Source organism: Eublepharis macularius, chromosome 4 (assembly GCF_028583425.1).
Source record: "Eublepharis macularius isolate TG4126 chromosome 4, MPM_Emac_v1.0, whole genome shotgun sequence".
NCBI lineage: Eukaryota > Metazoa > Chordata > Lepidosauria > Squamata > Eublepharidae > Eublepharis > Eublepharis macularius.
In genome coordinates, this window is record NC_072793.1 from 12,110,763 (window position 1) to 12,130,698 (window position 19,936).

At 43.8% G+C, this 19,936-nt stretch overlaps 1 protein-coding gene across 1 annotated transcript in view; it reads left to right on the forward strand.

The window, feature by feature from the left end:
* ADCY6 (adenylate cyclase 6) overlaps positions 1-19,936 on the forward strand; it is a 63,653-nt gene that overhangs the window by 15,214 nt on the left and 28,503 nt on the right. Inside the window, exons 7-10 of the mRNA XM_054976082.1 lie at positions 2,609-2,736; positions 5,778-5,936; positions 8,803-8,944; positions 9,163-9,291. Of these exons, the coding sequence (XP_054832057.1) occupies positions 2,609-2,736; positions 5,778-5,936; positions 8,803-8,944; positions 9,163-9,291 (558 nt within the window). The remainder of the gene's footprint in view (positions 1-2,608; positions 2,737-5,777; positions 5,937-8,802; positions 8,945-9,162; positions 9,292-19,936) is intronic.

Below are 19,936 nucleotides of genomic sequence, written 5' to 3' on the forward strand. Positions count from 1 at the left end.
AAGTTAAGAGGATGAGGTTGGATAAATTGTCTTTGCCTGTAGATTCTTTCTTCATGTGAGAGAATGGGGTCCAACCAGCCCTGAATCGGAAACTAATCAGTTGTGTAAGTGCATCCCACCGTGGCATGAGAACAATGTTATTTCATGGCTCACAGAGAACCACATTGGCAGTTAGAGCCGCATGACTTCTTAATGCCCTGTGTGCCAAGCTACCAAACGCATTTACAATAAGGATTCGTATTAAATGTATAACTAACTCTTTTATTACTCTGAGTATATAGGCTTGTCTCTTCGTACCCCCGCTGAAATTTAGCCAACCCTTGGATATCTGTAGTGAGGAGAAGGGCAGACGTGTGACACAAAGCTGTGTGCAACTTTCAGGTTCTCAACTCCTGTTAAAAGATAAGTGCTTCTCTATGAGTCTCTCTACACAAGATGGCTGGGCACGTGCTCATCAAGTGTCAGGAGACGCAATGCTAGCCAAGAAGCATAGTTTTAAATGACAGAGCTGACAGAGATCGCTCTGGAGGGGGCGGATTCTCATAGCCCTCCACCGCCTCTGGCATGCTGGACTGTCTCCCCTTCCAGAACTTTTAACCTACCGCCCTCACTGCTTAAAAGCTCCAGAAGGGGAGACAGTCTGGCAGGCCAGAGGTGGTGGAGCACTGTGAGAGAATCTGTCCCCTCTGGAGCGATCTCCTCCAGCTCTGTCATTTAAAACTAAGCTTCCCAGCTAACATTGTATTTCCTGACACATGAAGAATGCGTGTCAAATGCCTTGTGCAGAGAGTCTCTATGTTAAAGAGTTCCAGTTGAACTCTAATATTGCAGAAGTTAGGATGATTAGAACCGTTCTCTGTGCTGTGTGGGAACCACCGTCCAGCCTCAAGACTCATTGGGCAATACCATCGCTTGCTTTCCTGGAAAACAGGGCAAATGCCGTATTGGGGAACGAGGCTCAAAAGAGCCCCAGGTGGCATGTCCAAGAGTCACCTATGGCTCCTGAGCCACTGAGTGAGTGCGATTGCGCTTGAGTAACACACTCTGATGATGCACACGCTGCTTAGGACGGCACTGTTTGGTTGAGGCCACTCAGGGTTACACCCTTCTGAGGTGATAGAGTTCCTGGTCCTAGAAGGGTGTAACCCCTGTTAGGATTGCACTGCCAGTATGTCAACGAGCTTCAATGTCTTTCTGGGGTTTTTTCCTTCATTAAAATTTAAACAAGCAAAGGAAGTGCATACTATTGTGTATTGTCTTCAAGCTTTTACATGTGTGCCAATACAAATAATTTCTGCATAAAGCTTTGAATTCATCAGAATATAACAGCTAAACCACATTAAATGTGGTTTATTGAATTTTTTTTTCTCCTAATGAAATATTTAAGTTCAAATACTTGTGGCTATTGGGAGAACTTGTGAGGTATTTATTCAGCGCATAACATTGACGTGTGGGGTGTTATTTCAATTTTGTTTGACCTGTATGTTTAGTAAACAGACCAAATCTGATCACAGTCTATTTTGGGCACCAGAAAATTTCCCAATTCATAATTTTCAAAAAAACCTGCATGTCGCTTCCAGCGGGTTCCTAATCTGATGCCCGGTCCTTCCTTGGGTTTGTTCTGACCCAGCCTGGCCATCTCAGAAAGAACTTTCAGTGCAATCCCATGAGGAATTACTCCAGGCTAAGCCCATTGATTTTGATGAGCTTAAATTGAATAACTCTGCATAGGCTTGTGGGGTTTGACAAATCCAAAGGTCTCCCCAGAACATCTTGGGGGTGCTCTTCTCTGAGTGGTAAGCGGCAGTACTGCAGCCCAAGCTCTGCTCATGACCTGAGTTTGATCCCGGCGGAAGCTGGGTTCAGGTAGCTGGCTCAAGGTTGACTCAGCCTTCTATCCTTCCAAAGTCGGTAAAATGAGTAAAAATGGGGGTAAAGTGTAGATGACTGGGGAAGGCAATGGCAAACCACCCCGTAACAAAAAGTCTGCCAAGAAAACATCATGATGCGACATCCCCCCATGGATCAGTAATGACTCGGTGCTTGCACAGGGGACTCCCTTTACCTTTACCTACAGCTTTTCTCAGCCTCTCAGATCCATCCCATATTTTATGCAGAAATTCAGTTTGCTGTAAGTTTCCACAGCGAAACCATAATGCATGAATACAACACTTTGTCCTTAAATGCCTGGATGCGCTCACTTGAGAATCCATGTGTATGCTTCCAGAATCCCAATCAGGGTTCTGGAAGCATACACATGAATGTTTAAGGATGCATATTTGCACTTTCTGTTCACTGCAGGAGCCACTGATGTTCGTGCGGCAAACACAATTGTGTGTAAAGTGTGAAACAGCCCGTCTAAATGCTTGTCTTTGAGACTGCTTCCTCCCCTGGTGTGGAAAAGCAGCTTTCTTGATGGCACCCACAGCAATCATTTTTGGAGCGGAGGGTGTCCTTGCCCTGTAGAAGTATAATTATTGGCTGATAGGAATGAATAGGTTGGGGGAAAGAGTTGTCAATGGAAAGTGGAGCTTGGAGAGGGATTCGACTCCCATTGAAGCTAGTGTTGCTACTGACTTCCCCCCTCCCCATTTTTTTTTTTTGGTAGGAGAATCATTGCCTTCGCATCAAGATCCTAGGTGACTGCTACTACTGTGTCTCAGGGCTGCCAGAACCACGGGCGGACCATGCCCACTGCTGCGTGGAGATGGGCGTTGACATGATAGAGGCCATTTCGTGAGTGTGACGTGGGGAAGCTTGCAAAGGGATTTGTCTTTCAAAGGGTTGTGTGCTCCATGGGATGCTTTGTCATTTGCCAAAGATGCGTATGTCACATTAATATATTTCTTTGCCCTTACTGTTCCTATAGTGAACACTCAGCACACACACACACACACACACACACACATGGCCACGTTTGCAAATATTTTGTACAGAGGAATCTTGCTTTACCAGTCACAAACTGTATTTCACTACGTTGAGAATCAAGCGCACGTTATCTTTCCCTCTCTCTTTACAAAAATTATATTTTGTTAAGACCAACCAAAGCAACACAACGCAATGTGCAAGATTCTGAAGAATTCAGAACTCTTCATCAAACTGGATATAAAAAACTCCACATGCACTCTTTAAACATTCAGCCTGATGAAGAGCTCTCTAGAGCTCAAAAGTTTGCTCATTGCGTTACTTTGGTAGGCTTTAATAAAGAGCATTGTTTTACCTTTTGCTTTTACATATTGCATCGGACCTGCCAAACACGTACCTCTTTTTGTCAAAATAGTTCACCTTAAACAGAATTAATTATACGGAGTTTCCCAATGCTTGCACAATTTGGTATATTAGCCACAAACCATCCATTGGGATGGTACTGGTTAACTGAGACAGCATTACCAGAGTTACGTGTAACCTGAAGTGGAAAAAATAAAAATGTCATGTCAAGAAAAAACAAATTTTGGAACAAAATAATTCATATATATTAGAGATCCTCTGCCAATTCTTATTTTTTGCTTTGGATAGCAGGGGTGGAGGGTAGCCTTCCTGGCTTCAGACCGCTGGAAATCCTTAATGTCATTCTTCCTGTTACTCACTCCCAGCTCCTGAAATTTTGATGGGCATCGCCCTCACGTTTTCAGAATTGTCTTTGGAGCCGCAAGGGGTACAGACTTTATTTTTCCCCCCAAAACAGGGAAGTTAAAGTTCTCAGAGTATGAAAGCTGCTGTCACTGTTAACCAGTTGACCAGCATAACTCTGGAAATACATTTAATCTCTGATGTGTTATTTATACAAGGTTAGTTACTATGCCTCTTTTTTTAAATCACGCAGTAGTAATGAGGTAAAAATGAGAGCTAGAGTGGACAGTTATGGAATTGGAACTCGTTTTGGAGATCAAGCTTAGATTTTAATGCTTCATTTGGACTGTGATGGCAGACTCTCTTGGATGTGTGTAATGTCAGCAACAGCGCACTCCTAAGCAGAGTTACACCCTAATGGGTCCGTTGACTTCAGTAGACTTGGAAGGGTGTAACTTTGCTTAGGATGGCACTACAAGACTACCAGCATCACACTGTCCTAAATTCCCAGCGGTCTGTTTTCTGTGTATAAGACTATGGTGCATCATGCCCAAGATTGGAGCTGGCTATAAAACATCAGTATTCTAGTCTCTTTGATTATGGAGGAGAGATTATGGGACAACGTTTATTGTCCAGTGAAGAGTCAGAAGCAGACAGGTGCCCTTGGCAGGGCTTCCCCTAAGTGGCTTCTTCAGAGCCCCTTCCTTGATTCTACTCGTTGGTCCTCTCCAGTCCACATATCAATTTCCTTCCTTTCTGTCTGCTACCATTTCCTTCCCAAATACACTTTACATTCTTTGTAGTGTGGCATATTGAAATAAAGAGTGTGTGCTGAGTAACACAATTTGCTCCATGAGGCGTGCAGTTTTAAAGCAGAGTACATCTGCTCGTGTCTGTACTACGCAGGAATATTTATGGATGTATATCAAGCAGAGGCTGCCCCAGACTTCCTTCTCTTGGAGGGGAACTCTTAGCCTCGGTTGAATGCTTATCAGTACGAGCAGCCTTCTCAGTGAAAGCCTGAACCGTCTGGGGGGACTTCTGGCTCTCTGGCACGCCGTGCCGATTCCCAAGCTCTCGGTTGCAGCTGGGTCTTGCCTCTTGGGGCTGCACCACTTTCCTAGCCAAGCTGCAAGTTCCAGCGCCTGCTTATTTTGTTTCAGTTCCCACTCTCAAGACCCATGGGGCTTTACTTACTGGACAGAGTTCACTTCTGTCCAGAGCTATTATGCATGTGATCAGTGGCTCATAGAGCAATTATTTCCACATGCCCACATCCCAGAGTGGTGGCTGTAAATGGTATAGTCAGCCACAAGCAGAGGTTCCCAGGTTCAGTCTCCAGCTAAGAAAGGGGCCGGTGAGAGGTGATGGATAGCTGCTGGGTATCCAGTGGCCAGTCAGACTAGATAGGCCAATAGTCTTAGACTCAGTATAGGGCAGCCGCATGCAGCAGTGGAAGTATAAAGCCGGGAAGCAGGTAAGAAGGATGTGATTTTGTGGAAAGGTGGGGGGGGGGAGCAAAGGGGCAACTGCCCACAGTCCCCACAATACAGCCAAGAGGCTGCATTTGTTCATACTGCCTAAGATGAGTGGCCTGTCCCACCTTTTCACCTTTGACCTTCAGGAAAGTGGCATGGAAATGCCAATAAGGAGTCAGTTTGCTTATTGAGTGAATCAGTATTCATGATTATTAATGAACCTATGTAATACGTCGTCTCCATCACTATTCCACGAGCATGAGCGTGCTGTGTTACCTACTGATGGCATTTGTGGGGTATGTAGGAAGAGGGCCACAAGGCTACATGTTGCCCTGACCCCTGGGTCGCTTTTCTGTTGCCCGATATTCTGTGTTCCCTGTCCTGGAGCGTGGTGAGGAATTTATCCACTGGTTGCCCCAACCTTCTGTGCTCACAGTACCGTATTGACCAAACATGTCTATGGATTCTAGAATCTCTTTTTCTCTTCTTTTCCTGCAGTGAGCCCTGGTCACCATTCTGACATGCAAGTTCAAAATAGTTGTCCTTCCCTCTTTCCCCTGTCAGTATGACAGAGGCACCTGCCACGTTTTGATCCTGCCTTTCCTCCAATGAGCACAGGGCAGCGTCCACGTTTCTCTCCTCCCTACGCCTAAGCTTTCCATTTGAGGAGGGAGCGTCTAGAAAAGAGAGAGGAGGATTTGACGTTCATCCCCTTTCCCCTCCTTCCAGGCTGGTACGCGAGGTGACGGGTGTGAATGTGAACATGCGTGTTGGAATCCACAGCGGGCGCGTACATTGTGGCGTCTTAGGGCTGCGCAAGTGGCAGTTCGATGTCTGGTCCAACGATGTCACCCTGGCCAACCATATGGAGGCTGGTGGAAAAGCTGGGTGAGTCAGGCGGTCACAGGGCTGGGCGAAGCACACCGAGGGGCGGGGCTGGGTGTTGATGATCCTGCATAAGGGGATGAAATAGGGGCAGCACTTCATCGCTGCTTGCATATCTGGATGGAGCTGTGGGTGAGTGTGCGGGCTGGGATAGCGCTGCATACTGTGGTGAGTGGGCTAGTTGAGACGCAGGACTATTATGAACTTGTGGGGAGCAGAGCGGCTTCCTCGATCAATTCTGGAAGCACTGGGGTCATACCTTTGACCCCATCTAACAAATGAAGGTGGCTCTAGCCTCTCTGCTGCAAGGACAGTCTTGTTTCAAAAGTATCCACTGGCTTTCTAACATCTGCTCCAAAACTGGGCACGGTTAAACACTGAAACACCCTATTTGTGACGTATCTTCTGCTGAGGTCACTGGTACCATACTGCAGATTCTTCTCACAGCAGTATAGCCAGCTTTTCACTAAAGAGCCTGCACTAAAGTCTTGCTAATGGAAGAAAAGGAAAAGATGTTTTCCAGGAACTCGAGAGGATCGATTACTGTTTTACCACAATTCTTTCACAACAGCAAGCACTGGCTGGGGCAATATTGGTGCTTGACTACTCAAATCACTTTTATGTGGCTCTGCCGGGAGAGTTCTCTGCTGAATGCTCACCTGTTCTCCCACTCTGGCCAGTCTTGCATAAGCAGCTTGGTTTGGTTGACGCTAAGCATGAGATCCTGTAGAACATTTGGGCTGTGTTTTAATAAAGCGGTGGCAGCTGTGATCAAGGTCTCCTAAGATCTATCTTTGATCCTATCGCTGCCTTTTGTTATTATCATTTGCATCAGTTTCAGCTTCTAGTCCTTAACGTTTCACACGCTGTACACCGGCGATAGCTTACCTGCTTTCTTGTGCTGTATACTTTGTACAACATTATGTGCAATAATCTTCCTTTGGTTCAAGCCACTCTTGCCTTTGTGCCTTCTACTAGGCCAGCCGCCGATGGGTTGGGAGACCCTCAGGTGTGTCACAGAGCTCCACCTGCTAAACTGTGAGACTCTATTGAGTCACCATTTTTTTTGCAGCCTTTTGGAAGGACCTACTGCTAGCACATGTGTACAGAGAGGCCAGGCCTTCTTTATCTGTCTGTGCACACTGAGAGCAGAAGTACGGTGTTAGGCAAGGTTGGAGAGGATTTCTCCATGATTTTGACCTTTGGCTTTTTCCTCATGGAGGTACACCAGCTGGTTCGTGGTTTGTGTTTCCTGTCCCTGGCTGTTTTAACCTACTGCCCCTAGTCATAGTCTGATTCCAGTGAAGCCGTAATTCAGGCTCCTCCCCTTCCTGGCATGTGACTTTTGATGTCATTTAAGTAACTGTCTTCTTTTTGCATCTCAGTGGATCTGAGATCTGGAAAGGTCATAGACCATTTTACTGTGCTGTTTCTGTGGACATGACCCACCCACCACAGTTAACGAAGCCACTCTTTCACGTTGGCGCTTTTCAGGAAAGCCTTGCTTGGCCCGCACTAAGCTTGCGCTCCTCCTGTGATCTGCGCCGTTTCCGCACTACTTACCTTCATCCGGAACGCTGCGGAACGTCACGAAAAAAACGCGGAAGATAGCGTCTTCTCGTGCGAGTTTTGCGCGATGTCGCGCAAAACTCGCACGAGAAGACGCTATCTTCTGCGGGTTTTTTGCGACGTTCCGGATGAAGGTAAGTAGTGTGGAAACGGCCCTGCTTATCTCTGCTGTGTGGAGGAAATAAGCAAACACGCCGTGAAATCTAACTAATAAATGTTTCTATTGTAATTCAATCAAATTTAAAGCAATATTATAATCAACTTGAACAAGAGAAACAATATATATACAGGGTGGATGATTACAGAAGGCAAAGCATCATATAAAAATAATTCAAATATAATTCAGCAAGAATTCCTGTGCAATATTAAAGTGCTACGTGCCTAGAATTGACCAGAGGTCTATACAGTAAGTTCCATTAGTCACTCGCTATTCTTGCCTTTAGCATCTGCCTTCCATTTTGGCGCATGTCTGCATCGTTATACTACAAACCTACTGGGACTTTGGTGATTACTGTATAGACCTCTGGTCAATTCTAGGCATGTAGCACTTTAATATTGCACAGGAATTCTTGTTGAATTATATTTGAACTATTTTTATATGATGCTTTGCCTTCTGTTATCATCCACCCTGTATATATATTGTTTCTCTTGTTCAAGTTGATTATAATATTGATGGTTGTTGTGGGTTTTTCGGGCTGTATTGCCGTGGTCTTGGCATTGTAGTTCCTGACGTTTCGTGACGATTATAATATTGCTTTAAATTTGATTGAATTTCAATAGAAACATTTATTAGTTAGATTTCACGGCTTGTTTGCTTATTTCCTCTGTATATTACCGTGATACTCTCTACTTGCTTACTATCTCTGCTGCGTAGCTGTCAGTCCCCAAACGGTTGCTCCATCCCTGCCTTGTCCATTCAGACCCTTTCGCAGGGAGCATGTTACCTTTGTTTTCCATCCTTTGCATTCTGTCACATGACACATGTGCCATATTAGCTGCGATAATAAGGGTGGCTCTTTTTCAGGTGGGCTCAGTGCTGGATGAGCCGTGCGATCCATGAAGCGGCAGAGTTCTGTAGTAAAGAGAACCGGCTGCGGCTCCATGGAGGGGCGCATGTTTTACATGCAGCAAGTCCTGGGTTCAATTTTCCATTTCAAGATTTTGGGAACTAGGTGTTGGGAAAGACTGTCTTTGCCTGAGACGCTGGGGAGCTGCTGCCTGTCAGAATAAACACTGAACTAGATAGTCCAGTGGGGTGACTCTGTATAGGGCAGCTCCTAAATGCATTTTCCTGCGGTAGGCGGATCCATATTACACGGGCAACACTGCAGTATCTGAATGGGGACTATGAAGTGGAGCCTGGACACGGGGGTGAGCGCAATGCCTACCTCAAAGAGCATAACATCGAGACCTTCTTCATCGTGGGTTGCAGCCAGAAACGAGTAAGTCCAGTTTTGGTGGGATGGGAGTATTTTGCACTAATGTAGGGATGGAGAAACTTGAAGTCCATCTACAAGTTCTCTACTCTGAGTATAGTTCATTAAAGGGGTGAATGTTCTGCTGTCTACCGATGAAAAAGAAAGATGAGGTTGGAAAGGATTTTTTCCCATCACTCTGTTTTTTTTAACTTAGCTCTGTGACCTGTGCTACTTTTCAACAGAAAGAAGAGAAGGCCATTTTAGCCAAGCTACAGCGGGCCCAAGCCAACTCCGCTGAAGGGCTAGTGCCTCGCTGGGTACCTGAGCGCTCATTCCCCCGGACCAAGGACTCAAAGGCCTTCCGACAGATGGTGAGTGCCAGGAAGAGGCAAAGAGGGCATGCTAGGCTGTACGTCTGGGAAGGCAGATGGAATAGGAGCACCAACTTCTTTTTCTTCAGCCCGTCTCGTAGTCTGCTTGCAGGACCTATGAATTACTCCAGTGGTCGTGCTCTCCGTTAATACTTTTCTGTATTACATTTTGAACTGTAAAATAAAGGGAAGAAGTCCTGCAAGGATTTATTCCCATGGCACATGGTGACCAAATTTGTGTTGGTTTTCAGCTGCTTCAAGGCATGGCCAGGTTACCATGTACATCCAGTGGCATGCACAGAATTCAGTGTTTGTGTATGAAGTCTGCACATCACGTGTGCATACAACATTGTTTTGTTCTAGTTAAGCTATTCATTAGTCTGGGAGCCAAGCTACTACGTGATCAAGTGGAGGGCAAGTGAACAGGGAGGAATACACATGAGTCTGTTCACTTGCCGTTCAAGTGTCATTCGTCACTTGTAGCATGGCCCTAGGCTGTATTGTACTCTGACTGGCAAAAGGTCTTTGACATGAGTCATTCCAAAACCCCAACATCCTTTATTTGGAGATGCTGGGGATGAAACTTGAAGGGACCTGGTTCAGTAGCAGAGCATCAGTTTTGTATGCAAAAGGCCACAGGTTCAATCCCCAGCGTCTCCAATTAAAGGCTCAAATAGCTGGCAATGATAGACCTCTATTTTGGAGATCCGGTGCCAGTCAGAATAGATAACAGTGACTTTAATAGACCAAATATCTTTCTTGACTCAGTATAGAGCAGCTCTGTGTATTCATGTGACAGCTGGTATGTGCAAAAAATGTGCTCTGCCACTGAGTGGTGGGTCTTCATGGGGAAAAAGAAGTTTGTTGATAGAGCGAAAGCCGAGTCAAGACCGACAACAACTCTCCAGAGCAATCAAGCCAATATTCCTCGTAACCTTTTACTGCTTCTAGTGTAGAAACTAAGATTACTCTATACCTGCTTGACTGTAGCTGTTAAATGTCAGCTGAAATGGTAAAACAGTGCAGCACTTTGGAAAGCTATTCAGGTCCGTGCTTTGGGATGCTGGTGGAAGAGAGTTGTGTGCCCCAATATATGAGCAAGATCAGCTGCATGAGAGCGGCAGTGGATACGGTCAGTAGATGTCTGGAACCGAGAATGGGCTGAAGAAGGCCAGTAAATTCAGTCCAGCTAAATTGGAGGTTCCGTTGGTCAGTGATTCAACTCGCCAGGAAAATAGTGCCGAACAGTGTATTGTCGAAGGCTTTCATTGCCGGAGAACGATGGTTGTTGTGGGTTTTCCGGGCTGTATTGCCGTGGTCTTGGCATTGTAGTTCCTGACGTTTCGCCAGCAGCTGTGGCTGGCATCTTCAGAGGTGTAGCACCAAAAGACAGAGATCTCTCAGTGTCACAGTGTGGAAAAGATGTAGGTCATTTGTATCTACTCAGGAGGGGTGGGGTTGAGCTGAGTCATCCTGTAAGAGTTTCCCAGGGTGTGGAATGCTAATGGCGGGAGGCTTCACTGTATCCTGAGGAGGTTCTTTTGCATATGGATTGGTACTTGATGTGCTAATCTTCTCTGCAGGGCTATTGTCGGGGATAGAATGTTTTGTTAGCCTGGTGTTTTTCAGAACTGGAAACCATGCTCTGTTCATTCTTAAGGTTTCTTCTTTCCTGTTGAAGTTTTGCTTATGCTTGTGAATTTCAATGGCTTCCCTGTGCAGTCTGACAAAGTAGTTGGAAGTGTTGTCCAGTCTTTTGGTGTCCTGGAATAAGATACTGTGCCCTGTTTGAGTTAGGCTATGTTCAGCCACTGCTGATTTTTCAGGTTGTCCAAGTCTGCAGTGTCTTTCATGTTCTTTTATTCTTGTCTGGATGCTACGCTTCGTGGTCCTGATGTAAACTTGTCCACAGCTGCAGGGTATACGGTATACTCCTGCAGAGGTGAGGGGGTCTCTACTGTCTTTTTCTGATCGTAGCATCTGTTGTATTTTTCGGGTGGGTCTGAATACTGCTTGAAGGTTATGCTTTTTCATAAGCTTTCCCATCTGATCAGTAATTCCTTTGATATATGGCAAAAACACTTTTCCTGTAGGAGACTGTTTTTCCTTGGTTGTTTGATTCATCCTGGGTTTGATTGCTCTTTGGATTTCATTTCTGGAGTAGCCATTTGCCTGAAGTGCGTGGTTTAGATGATTAATTTCCTCATTGAGAAAGTGCGGCTCACATATCCGTCTTGCACGATCCACTAATGTTTTCATTATGCCTCTTTTCTGTCGGGGGTGCCGAACAGGTTTACCATCTTAAGAATGAGGTTTGTGCATGGTGGGTGCCAGACCTTCCCTCCGAATATGCAAGTGGTCCCTTTGCTGTGAAATGTCTTTCGTCAGTTTAGGCTCTTGATGCGCTACCTTCAGGCCTTCCTTAATAGAGGGAGCCTTGCTATGGTCATCTGTGCTCTGGTAGCCTCCAGGGTTGATCACAGCAGCACATTTTGTATGGGTCTGTCTCTGAAGTCCATTTGGAAACTTCAGCTGGTTCACAAGACAGCAGTTTGGCTGATGGCTAGGACTTGCTGATGTGGTCCTTTTTGGCCGGAGTTTAAAAGATGGTCATTGGCTGTAGCTGTGTTTCCGGGTGCAATTCAAAGTGCCATTTTCCCCCCTGTAAAGCTCTAACCAGCTTGGGACCAGAGAGGTCTGTCTTCTCCCATATGAACCTGCCTGATCTCGTCTTCTGAGGCTCTGCTGTGGGCGGTTGCTGCCTACAGAGGCGAGGCGGGTAGAGAAGAGCATTTTCTGTGGTGGCACTGTTCCCTGGAGGCGCACTAAGATGCTGTCCTTGTTTATTTTGGGTGCCAGGTAAAGCCTTTTTAGTCTCTCCTGCCTTTGAGGTGAACGGTTTTCCTTTCCTTTTTGCTGGTTTTTTCTGTTTGTGATTTTTGTTAATAATGTCAAGATGGCTTACAGTTATTTTTAACAGAAAGGCACAGGGTATGAAAGGCTTAGAGGCAGCAGTACTGTCTTTGAATATCAGTTGCTGAAGAACAGCCAGTGGGAGATGGCTGTTTGCCTTAAAGCCCTGCTCACTTCTTTCTTTGCAAGTAGCTTTCCTTAATCAAAGTGTGCTACCATTCCTCCTCCTTTAAAGTAGCTCTTAGCTGCTTCTCCATTATATTTCTTGAGGCAGCTTACAACCATTCAAAATCAAACAATAAAACATTTCATTATTGATGTTTGGGTTCACAAAAGCCCCAATACCAGCTCAAATACAGTAAAAAACACCAAAAAAGCACCAAGTAACACCTACAACACCAAAAGGCATAAAAAAGAACAGTATAAACAACTATGCCATTTCAAAACACAACTACTGATAAAACTAGTAGAGCAGATGAGATCCAAACAGAAAAAAATAACAAAATCAAACCGAGGTCTAAGCAAAGAGAGTATGCAAGGGGCCAGGCAAACTTCAGAGGTTTTTCTGTGGTTGGCCACAACGAGAAATGAGGTGTTGAACCCTTGATCCGATCTAGCTGGGCTCTTCTTATTTTCTGAAGGGCATTACAACTCATCCCAGCATCCTGAATTGTATCCAGAAGACAATAGTGAACCATGTGCTAAATGAGTTAGGCCAGGATAATTTCCTCAAAACAACAAATTTCTTGGAAAAATGGTTTCCTTTTTTTGACTATATCTCTAGGGAAAACATACATCCCCCAAATAAAATTTATCAAACAATTTTAAATATTTAAACTGGAACATATCAGCTCAACCGATTTGGGTTTTTAATGGTTTTTTCATCATCTTCATCATCATCATCATCATCATCATCATCATCATCATTATTATTATTATTATTCCCACCCACAATAGGAAGACTTACTAACTTATTGCAACATCTCATGCTAATACTAACACAAATATAGACTAATAACATGTTTTATAATGTATATTTCCTAGGTTTTAATAAATATGAAACTTTAAAAAAAAAAGTTAGGCCAGGATGAGGAATAACTGGGAGGAGGAAAGAGGAAAACCTTGAAATAAATGATTTATCGGTTGCTTAAGGGCTGTAGATCATAAGCATAAAATTACAAAGCAATAAGATTACAGGAAATAAAATGGTACACATAACATGCCAGAGTTACAGTTTATCCCCTCCAGAGCAAATCACATCTCTTGGAAACATATTGCTCCTGATCTAAGCAGCTGAAAAAGCAAATAGCAGCGCCGCCCTTCTCGTAGTCTGCCTATCTTTGCTGCTCCAGAGCAGAACATTTACTTCTGTGCTTCGTTGGGGCCTGGGGCCCAGGTGGGTCTGGTCTGGACTTCAGGGCATCTACTTCATAATGACTTGTGTGGTTTTGTAGAGGGGGGTCATGTTACAAGTTTGTACCACGTCCAGAAAAATTATGCTGGCGTCCTGCACAAAACAAAGCAAGCTGCAGGGAACGGGACCATTTTGAAAGGCAAGAATAGTAGGGCCCTTTCAGAAGTAAGCATTCCTCCTAGGATTGTACCCTGTTAAAAGACAGAAGGGAGATTGTGTACGAATATTTTATGACACCCCCACCCCCGGTTCCCTTCCCATTGCAATGCAGCGTGTTGGAGAACAGAGTTTTAGACTAGTTTCCTCTCCAGAGTACTTGTTTTCCAACTGCAAGGGTTTGGGGTATATGTAGGACAGGGATTTCCAGCAGGTAACTTGTGAGCTGCTGGTAGCTCACCATCTGCTACAGAAGAGCTCATATATCCTCTAGAGGATCCAGGAAAAGATTGCATAAAGATCTACTCTAGGCCTTTTTTAAAAATAGCTTTTATTCCAGGGTTCCCCTACCTGGAAACTATAGGCACCATGGAACACACCAGTACTTCCTTTGGCTCCCACCAAGCTTGTCAGAAAATAGATGGGAGACGATTGTAAGGCAGAGCTTGTTATTGGCTGCTCTCCACATAAGCATGAGGGCTTTCCTTGATCAATGTGTTGTATCATTCCTCCTTCAGATTTTCCTTCTTCCTTGGACTTGTGAGGAGGCCTGTGTGCCATTTGGCTGTGCCTTCTGCAGCAGCCATTTGGAATTTGGCTCCACCTTCTGTGGCAGCCATTTTGGGATAGCACTGACCACCCTCTCTCAAAACTCCTAAGGTACCGGCAGGCTTTGAAAGGCTGGTGGCTCTCTTTTATTCCATATTAATTTTCTCCGTGCTGCTCAGCTGAAATTTTCATTTCTGGTAGCCTTCCTGGTCCATATTCAGTTCTAGGACAGAACAAAATTTGGTGATATGCTGGCTGGGGGTGGCGGGGGAGAAGAGTAACTTGGGATATTTTCCATTAGAAGTAGCTCATTAAAGAAAAGGTTGGTGGCCCCTGGTGTTAGGAGTATTGAGATTAAAAATAGACCCACCACAGTGGTACAACCCTGGTGGGCCCTACCATGTACTACTTTTTTCTTCATATTTCCAAGGAAAGGAAGACACTGATTTACGATAAAGAAGTGAGTTCCTATCCTGGGCCTCACTGGCTGCCTGTACCACGTTGTCTCGCAGTGCTGTTCCTCCTGTCGAGAAAACCAGTTGAGAAATCTCCTTTTGCTGTTACTTTGTGCGGTCCACTATCTGTAGCCAGAATAGGGGGGGGTTGTCAGGGGCGGTTTTAAAAGTAGTTAGAAGTAACTTTCCCCTGAGAATGAAATGAGCTGTTGGCAAGGAAGAAGCCGGTGGCTTTCATGCCTGGATTATTTTGGGCAATTTTGCTTGAGTGGACAGAATGACAGCTAATGGGTGTGCGTATGAGGGAGAAATGGGACTTCTGGGTACACAGAAAACAGAGCCAACTTTATCCTGGTGTTTCTTAAACTTTTGATTGCTGGCATACTTTTTTTAATAATCGAAAACTGGCAACATACTGTACTAACATGTGGAGAGGTTTGCCTATTAGACTGTGTAAGAGTCTGTTCTCAGAGAGGATCAGCATTTGTGCACGAATTGCTGCTCTGGGTAAGCCTCTTGATTGAATAACTCATGTGGAGGTGCAATGGCAGTGGCTCAAGCAGAGATGCCCCGGGCAGCCTCCTCTGTGAGTTAGTGGCTACTTTGTGTTCTTGGTGCGGGGGGAGCTTTTATTTATTTTGTTTGGTGCACAATTCAGGAGTGACCTTAGCCTTCTACCCTCTTATCACAGACACACAGACATGTGTAACCCCCTCCACTGTGTGAAGCTAGAGCTGAGGCTGAATCTTAAAATATGAAACCAAATTAGGTGGAGATAGGGGATAGAAGGGACTGTTCCACCATGGAGGGAGGGGGAACCGCTTTTTAAAAAGAAAAATGCTGACCCAGGTAAGACAATTGAGAGCTAGCTTAGACAGAGGACAGGCTGTAGCTCAGTCCTTTGCCTGCTATACTGCTTTTGTATTTGCTTGGAGTTTTCTTGCATGGGGGAAGCATTTAGAGGTATTATCATTTAAATCGTTAGAGATTTAGAATGCAGAAGGTTCCCTGCTTCAAAATTCTCTAATGTAATAAAAAAAAAACCCTTTTTTTTAAAAGAAATTTTATTGGGTGAGTAAAATTAATATTATAGATTTTCAGTTAATACCCTCATTCCCATGTTCTCCCACCCTTCCCCTCCCCCCTTTATCTAAGACTTCCAACAGTTTTCCAACCCGCTGTCTAAATCTACTACTTATATCTCTTTTTCTCTTACCTATTTTAGTACACTACTAATCTAAATAATATATATTGAATTTAAAAAAAACTAATATCAAACTATCGGTTACCTTATATTTCTAACTTATTTCTTCTCTTCTCTTGTAAAGATCAGTATCTCTTCCCTTCTATAAAGTTAATAGTTATCTAACACCCATAATTCTCCCCTTACGTCCCACTTCTTTTCCAAATACTGTTTTAGTTTCCTCCAGTCATTGAAAAATTCCTCTGGATTCTGTTCTCTCAGCTTTCTCGTCATTTTGTCCATTTCTGCCATGTACAGCAATTTTTGTATCCAGTTTTCAATAGATGGTACTTCTTGTGTCTTCCACCTCTGAGCATATAAAATTCTTGCCGCTGTTGTCATATAAAATAATAATGTTCTTTGTTGCCTGGGAGTCTCTTCTAAATTCAAATTTAGCAACAGCAGCTCTGGGTTCTTATTTATTGGAATTTGTAAAATTTCAGTCATAGCTTCTATAATATCTCCCCAGAACTGCTTTGCTACCTCGCAGGTCCACCACATATGATATAATGAACCTTCATGATTTTCACATTTCTAGCACTTATCTAACATTTTGTTGTTCCCAAATGCTATTTTCTTCGGCGTCAGGTACCATCTATATATCATCTTGTAAACATTTTCTTTAATATTAGTACAAGTCGATATCTTCAATGTATTTTTCCACAAATATTCCCATGCCTCCATTGTTATGTCTCTATTGCAGTTTATAGCCCACTTCACCATCTGGACTTTAACAGTTTCGTCTTCTGTATACCATTTTAACAAAATCTTGTAAACTTTAGAAACCTTTTTCTTGCCTTCTTGTAGTATAGTTTCTTCCAACTCCAAATTTTTCCATTTAAATCCCAGTTTTAAACGATCCGAGTCATATAAGTCTTTAATCTGCCTATATTGGAACCATCCATAATGGGCGGCTAAATCGTCTCCTGTTTTAAGCTTAATCATATTTTGCTCCATTTTCAACACCTCCTTATATGACAAACAATGCTCTCTGTTATAAATTGTTCTCGGGTCGATAACTTCCAATGGCACCACCCACATTGGGATACCTTCATCTAAATATTTTTTATACTTTTGCCAGACCGTGAAGAGGCTTTGTCTAATATAATGATGCAGAAACATAGAGTCCGCTTTGATTTTATCGTACCATAAGTACGCATGCCAACTGAAGATTTTCTTATATCCTTCAAGTGCTAAAAGTTTAAGATTTTCTAACGACATCCATTCCCTGAGCCACACCAAACATATTGCTTCATGATATAATCTTATATTTGGTCATTGTAGTCCCCCTCTTTCTTTGGCCTCACATAAAACTTTCATCTTCACTCGAGGTTTCTTCCCTGCCCATACAAAGTCGGATATTTTCCTTTGCCACTTGTCAAATTGTTTATTGTCTCTTATTATTGGTATTGTTTGCAATAAAAACATAATCCGTGGTAGTACATTCATTTTAATTGCTGCTATTCTTCCCAGCCACGACAGATTCAATTTATTCCATTTGATTAAATCTCTGTCTATTTGCTGCCACAGCTTTTCATAGTTATTCTTGAATAAGTCAGTATTTTTAGCAGTAAGATGTATTCCTAAATATTTTACTTTGTGTGTTACCTCGCAGTTAGTAATTTCCATTAACTCTTGTTGTCTTTGTTTCACCATATTCTTACATAATAACTTAGATTTATTGACGTAAAATCCGGCCAAATCACCAAATTCTTTTATCCAACAATCTTGGCATATTTTGAATTGGATCTTCTACAATAACCATTACATCATCCACAAAGGCTCTGACTTTATATGTGAATCCCTTGATCTTCATGCCTCTTATGGCATCGTCCTCCCCTATCTGCATCAATAAATTTTCCAGTATCAAGACAAACAACAGTGGAGACAATGGGCAACCTTGCCTTGTGCCCTTCCGTATTTCCAGTTTCTTAGTTAGTTCATCATTTACAACAATTGCTGCACATTGGTCTTTATATATACTTCTTACCGCTTGAATAAACTCTTTTCCCATCTGTAACTTCTCCATTGTGGCGAACATAAAATTCCAGTTTAAGTTGTCAAAAGCCATGTAATAAAAAAAAAATCTTGTTGTGGATTTTCCGGGCTCGGAAAATCCACAACAACCATTGTTCTCTGGCCGTGAAAGCCTTTGACAATATTAAAAAAATTCTGTTTCCATGTTCTTCTGGGAGTGTGTGTGTGGTAGTGGCAACTGTCTTTCATAGTCCGGGCTCTTGCCTCTTCCTCTTGGTTTTTCTAGGTGATTTCCTTGTGTGTTTCCCTTTGCCTTCCTGTTTGCTCCTCTAATACACTGCTTTCCTAAGCTTCCCCCCTTAAATGAAGAAACTCACGGCCACAGTTATTACACGCCCAGAGCACTTACTGTTCCTAATTCCTTTGGGGAAAGGTTAGAGAAATTGGCATGGCCAGGGCTTTTTTTCAGCTGGAATGCAGTGGAACGGAGTTCCGGAACCTCTTGAAAATGGTCACGTGGCTGGTGGCCCCGCCCCCTGATCTCCAGACAGAGGGCAGTTGAGATTGCCCTCGGCGCGGAGGGCGATCTCAACTCCCCTCTGTCTGGAGATCAGGGGGCGGGGCCACCAGCCATGTGACCATTTTCTCTGAGGGCAACCCACTGAGTTCCATCATCTCTTTTTCCAGAAAAAAAAACTCTGGGCATGGCCATGACAACTCCATGGACAATGGAAAATAGCCCTTAATGTGAAATCAAGTGACTTTTTGCAGATTGTACAGGTTCTTGTATTCTTTAAAAAAAAAACCATGTTTTTCTAGTCTCTGCAATTGTTTGGGGGAAATAAGATCTTAAAAGGTTCTGCCAGGGTGATGGAATTAGGACAGCTAAATGGCATCTTTATGGTTTAGACATGGCCCATGAAGTTATCTAAATGCCATTTGAGTTTAGGTATATTGCCTCTTTTTATCGGGGGAGGGAGGAGGATTGCAAGTAATGACATGGCTGGCCCGTGTGTTCTGTAACACTGTGGGGCTTTATTGTTGTGTATCATCAGTTTGATTATAGAACTTGACCACTCCTGAAGGGATTAGCACATGCTTCCAGTTTGAATAACTGGAATCGCTGGCTACATACACATCACAGTTAACAGTAGTTTGGTTATAGAACTAACCATGGTTGGTGCAGCATATTGTAAGGTTATGCCAGGTAGATTTCAGTGACTTCACTACATGAGTCCAGAACAGCATGAGTTAAAGCTTTATCAGCTATCCATTACAGGGTCATTGCCAGGAATGAAATTCTGCGCCAAGCCACACGCCTATATTGAAATCTAGGCACAGCCCAGTTCCCTCCCCCCTAGCTACGGTGTGTGTAATGCAAAAGCAAAGCAACTATGAAGGAAAGCAGAGAGGATGTTTTAGAAAGTTCAGAAGTTTCAAGGTTATGTATCCATGACAACGGTCCCTCTTTCCAGGCTGAGCGCTGGAGGTAGGCAGATAAGTTGGAGACAACTAAGCTCGTGAAGCCCCCCCCCCCCCCCGCATGCTTCCACAAATACACCGGAGACAGCCGCAGTTGTCTCTAACCTAAGAGCACAATGTCCATTAGAGTCCATTAGAGTCCTTGGCCTAGGCCTTTACTCAGGGGTTTGTCCAAGAGTTTGTCACGCCCCTGAAGTATGGCAGGGGATGCTAAGACCCTGACACACATAATCAAAAGTAACCAGAATCTGGCATCTGTTTGAAAATCCCAGTTGATCTACTGTCAGTGAGGAGCAGCAAGATCTTTTTATTGTCTGTCACTTGGCATTTGTGACTCTGTGCCAGGCTCATCAGAATTAGTGCTGCAGCGAGCAAACTCTGGTTTAACTGCATTTTATAAACTGTGGTTTAAGTGTTATCTGAATGCAACTTGGGTGACTTCTAGACATTTGTTGC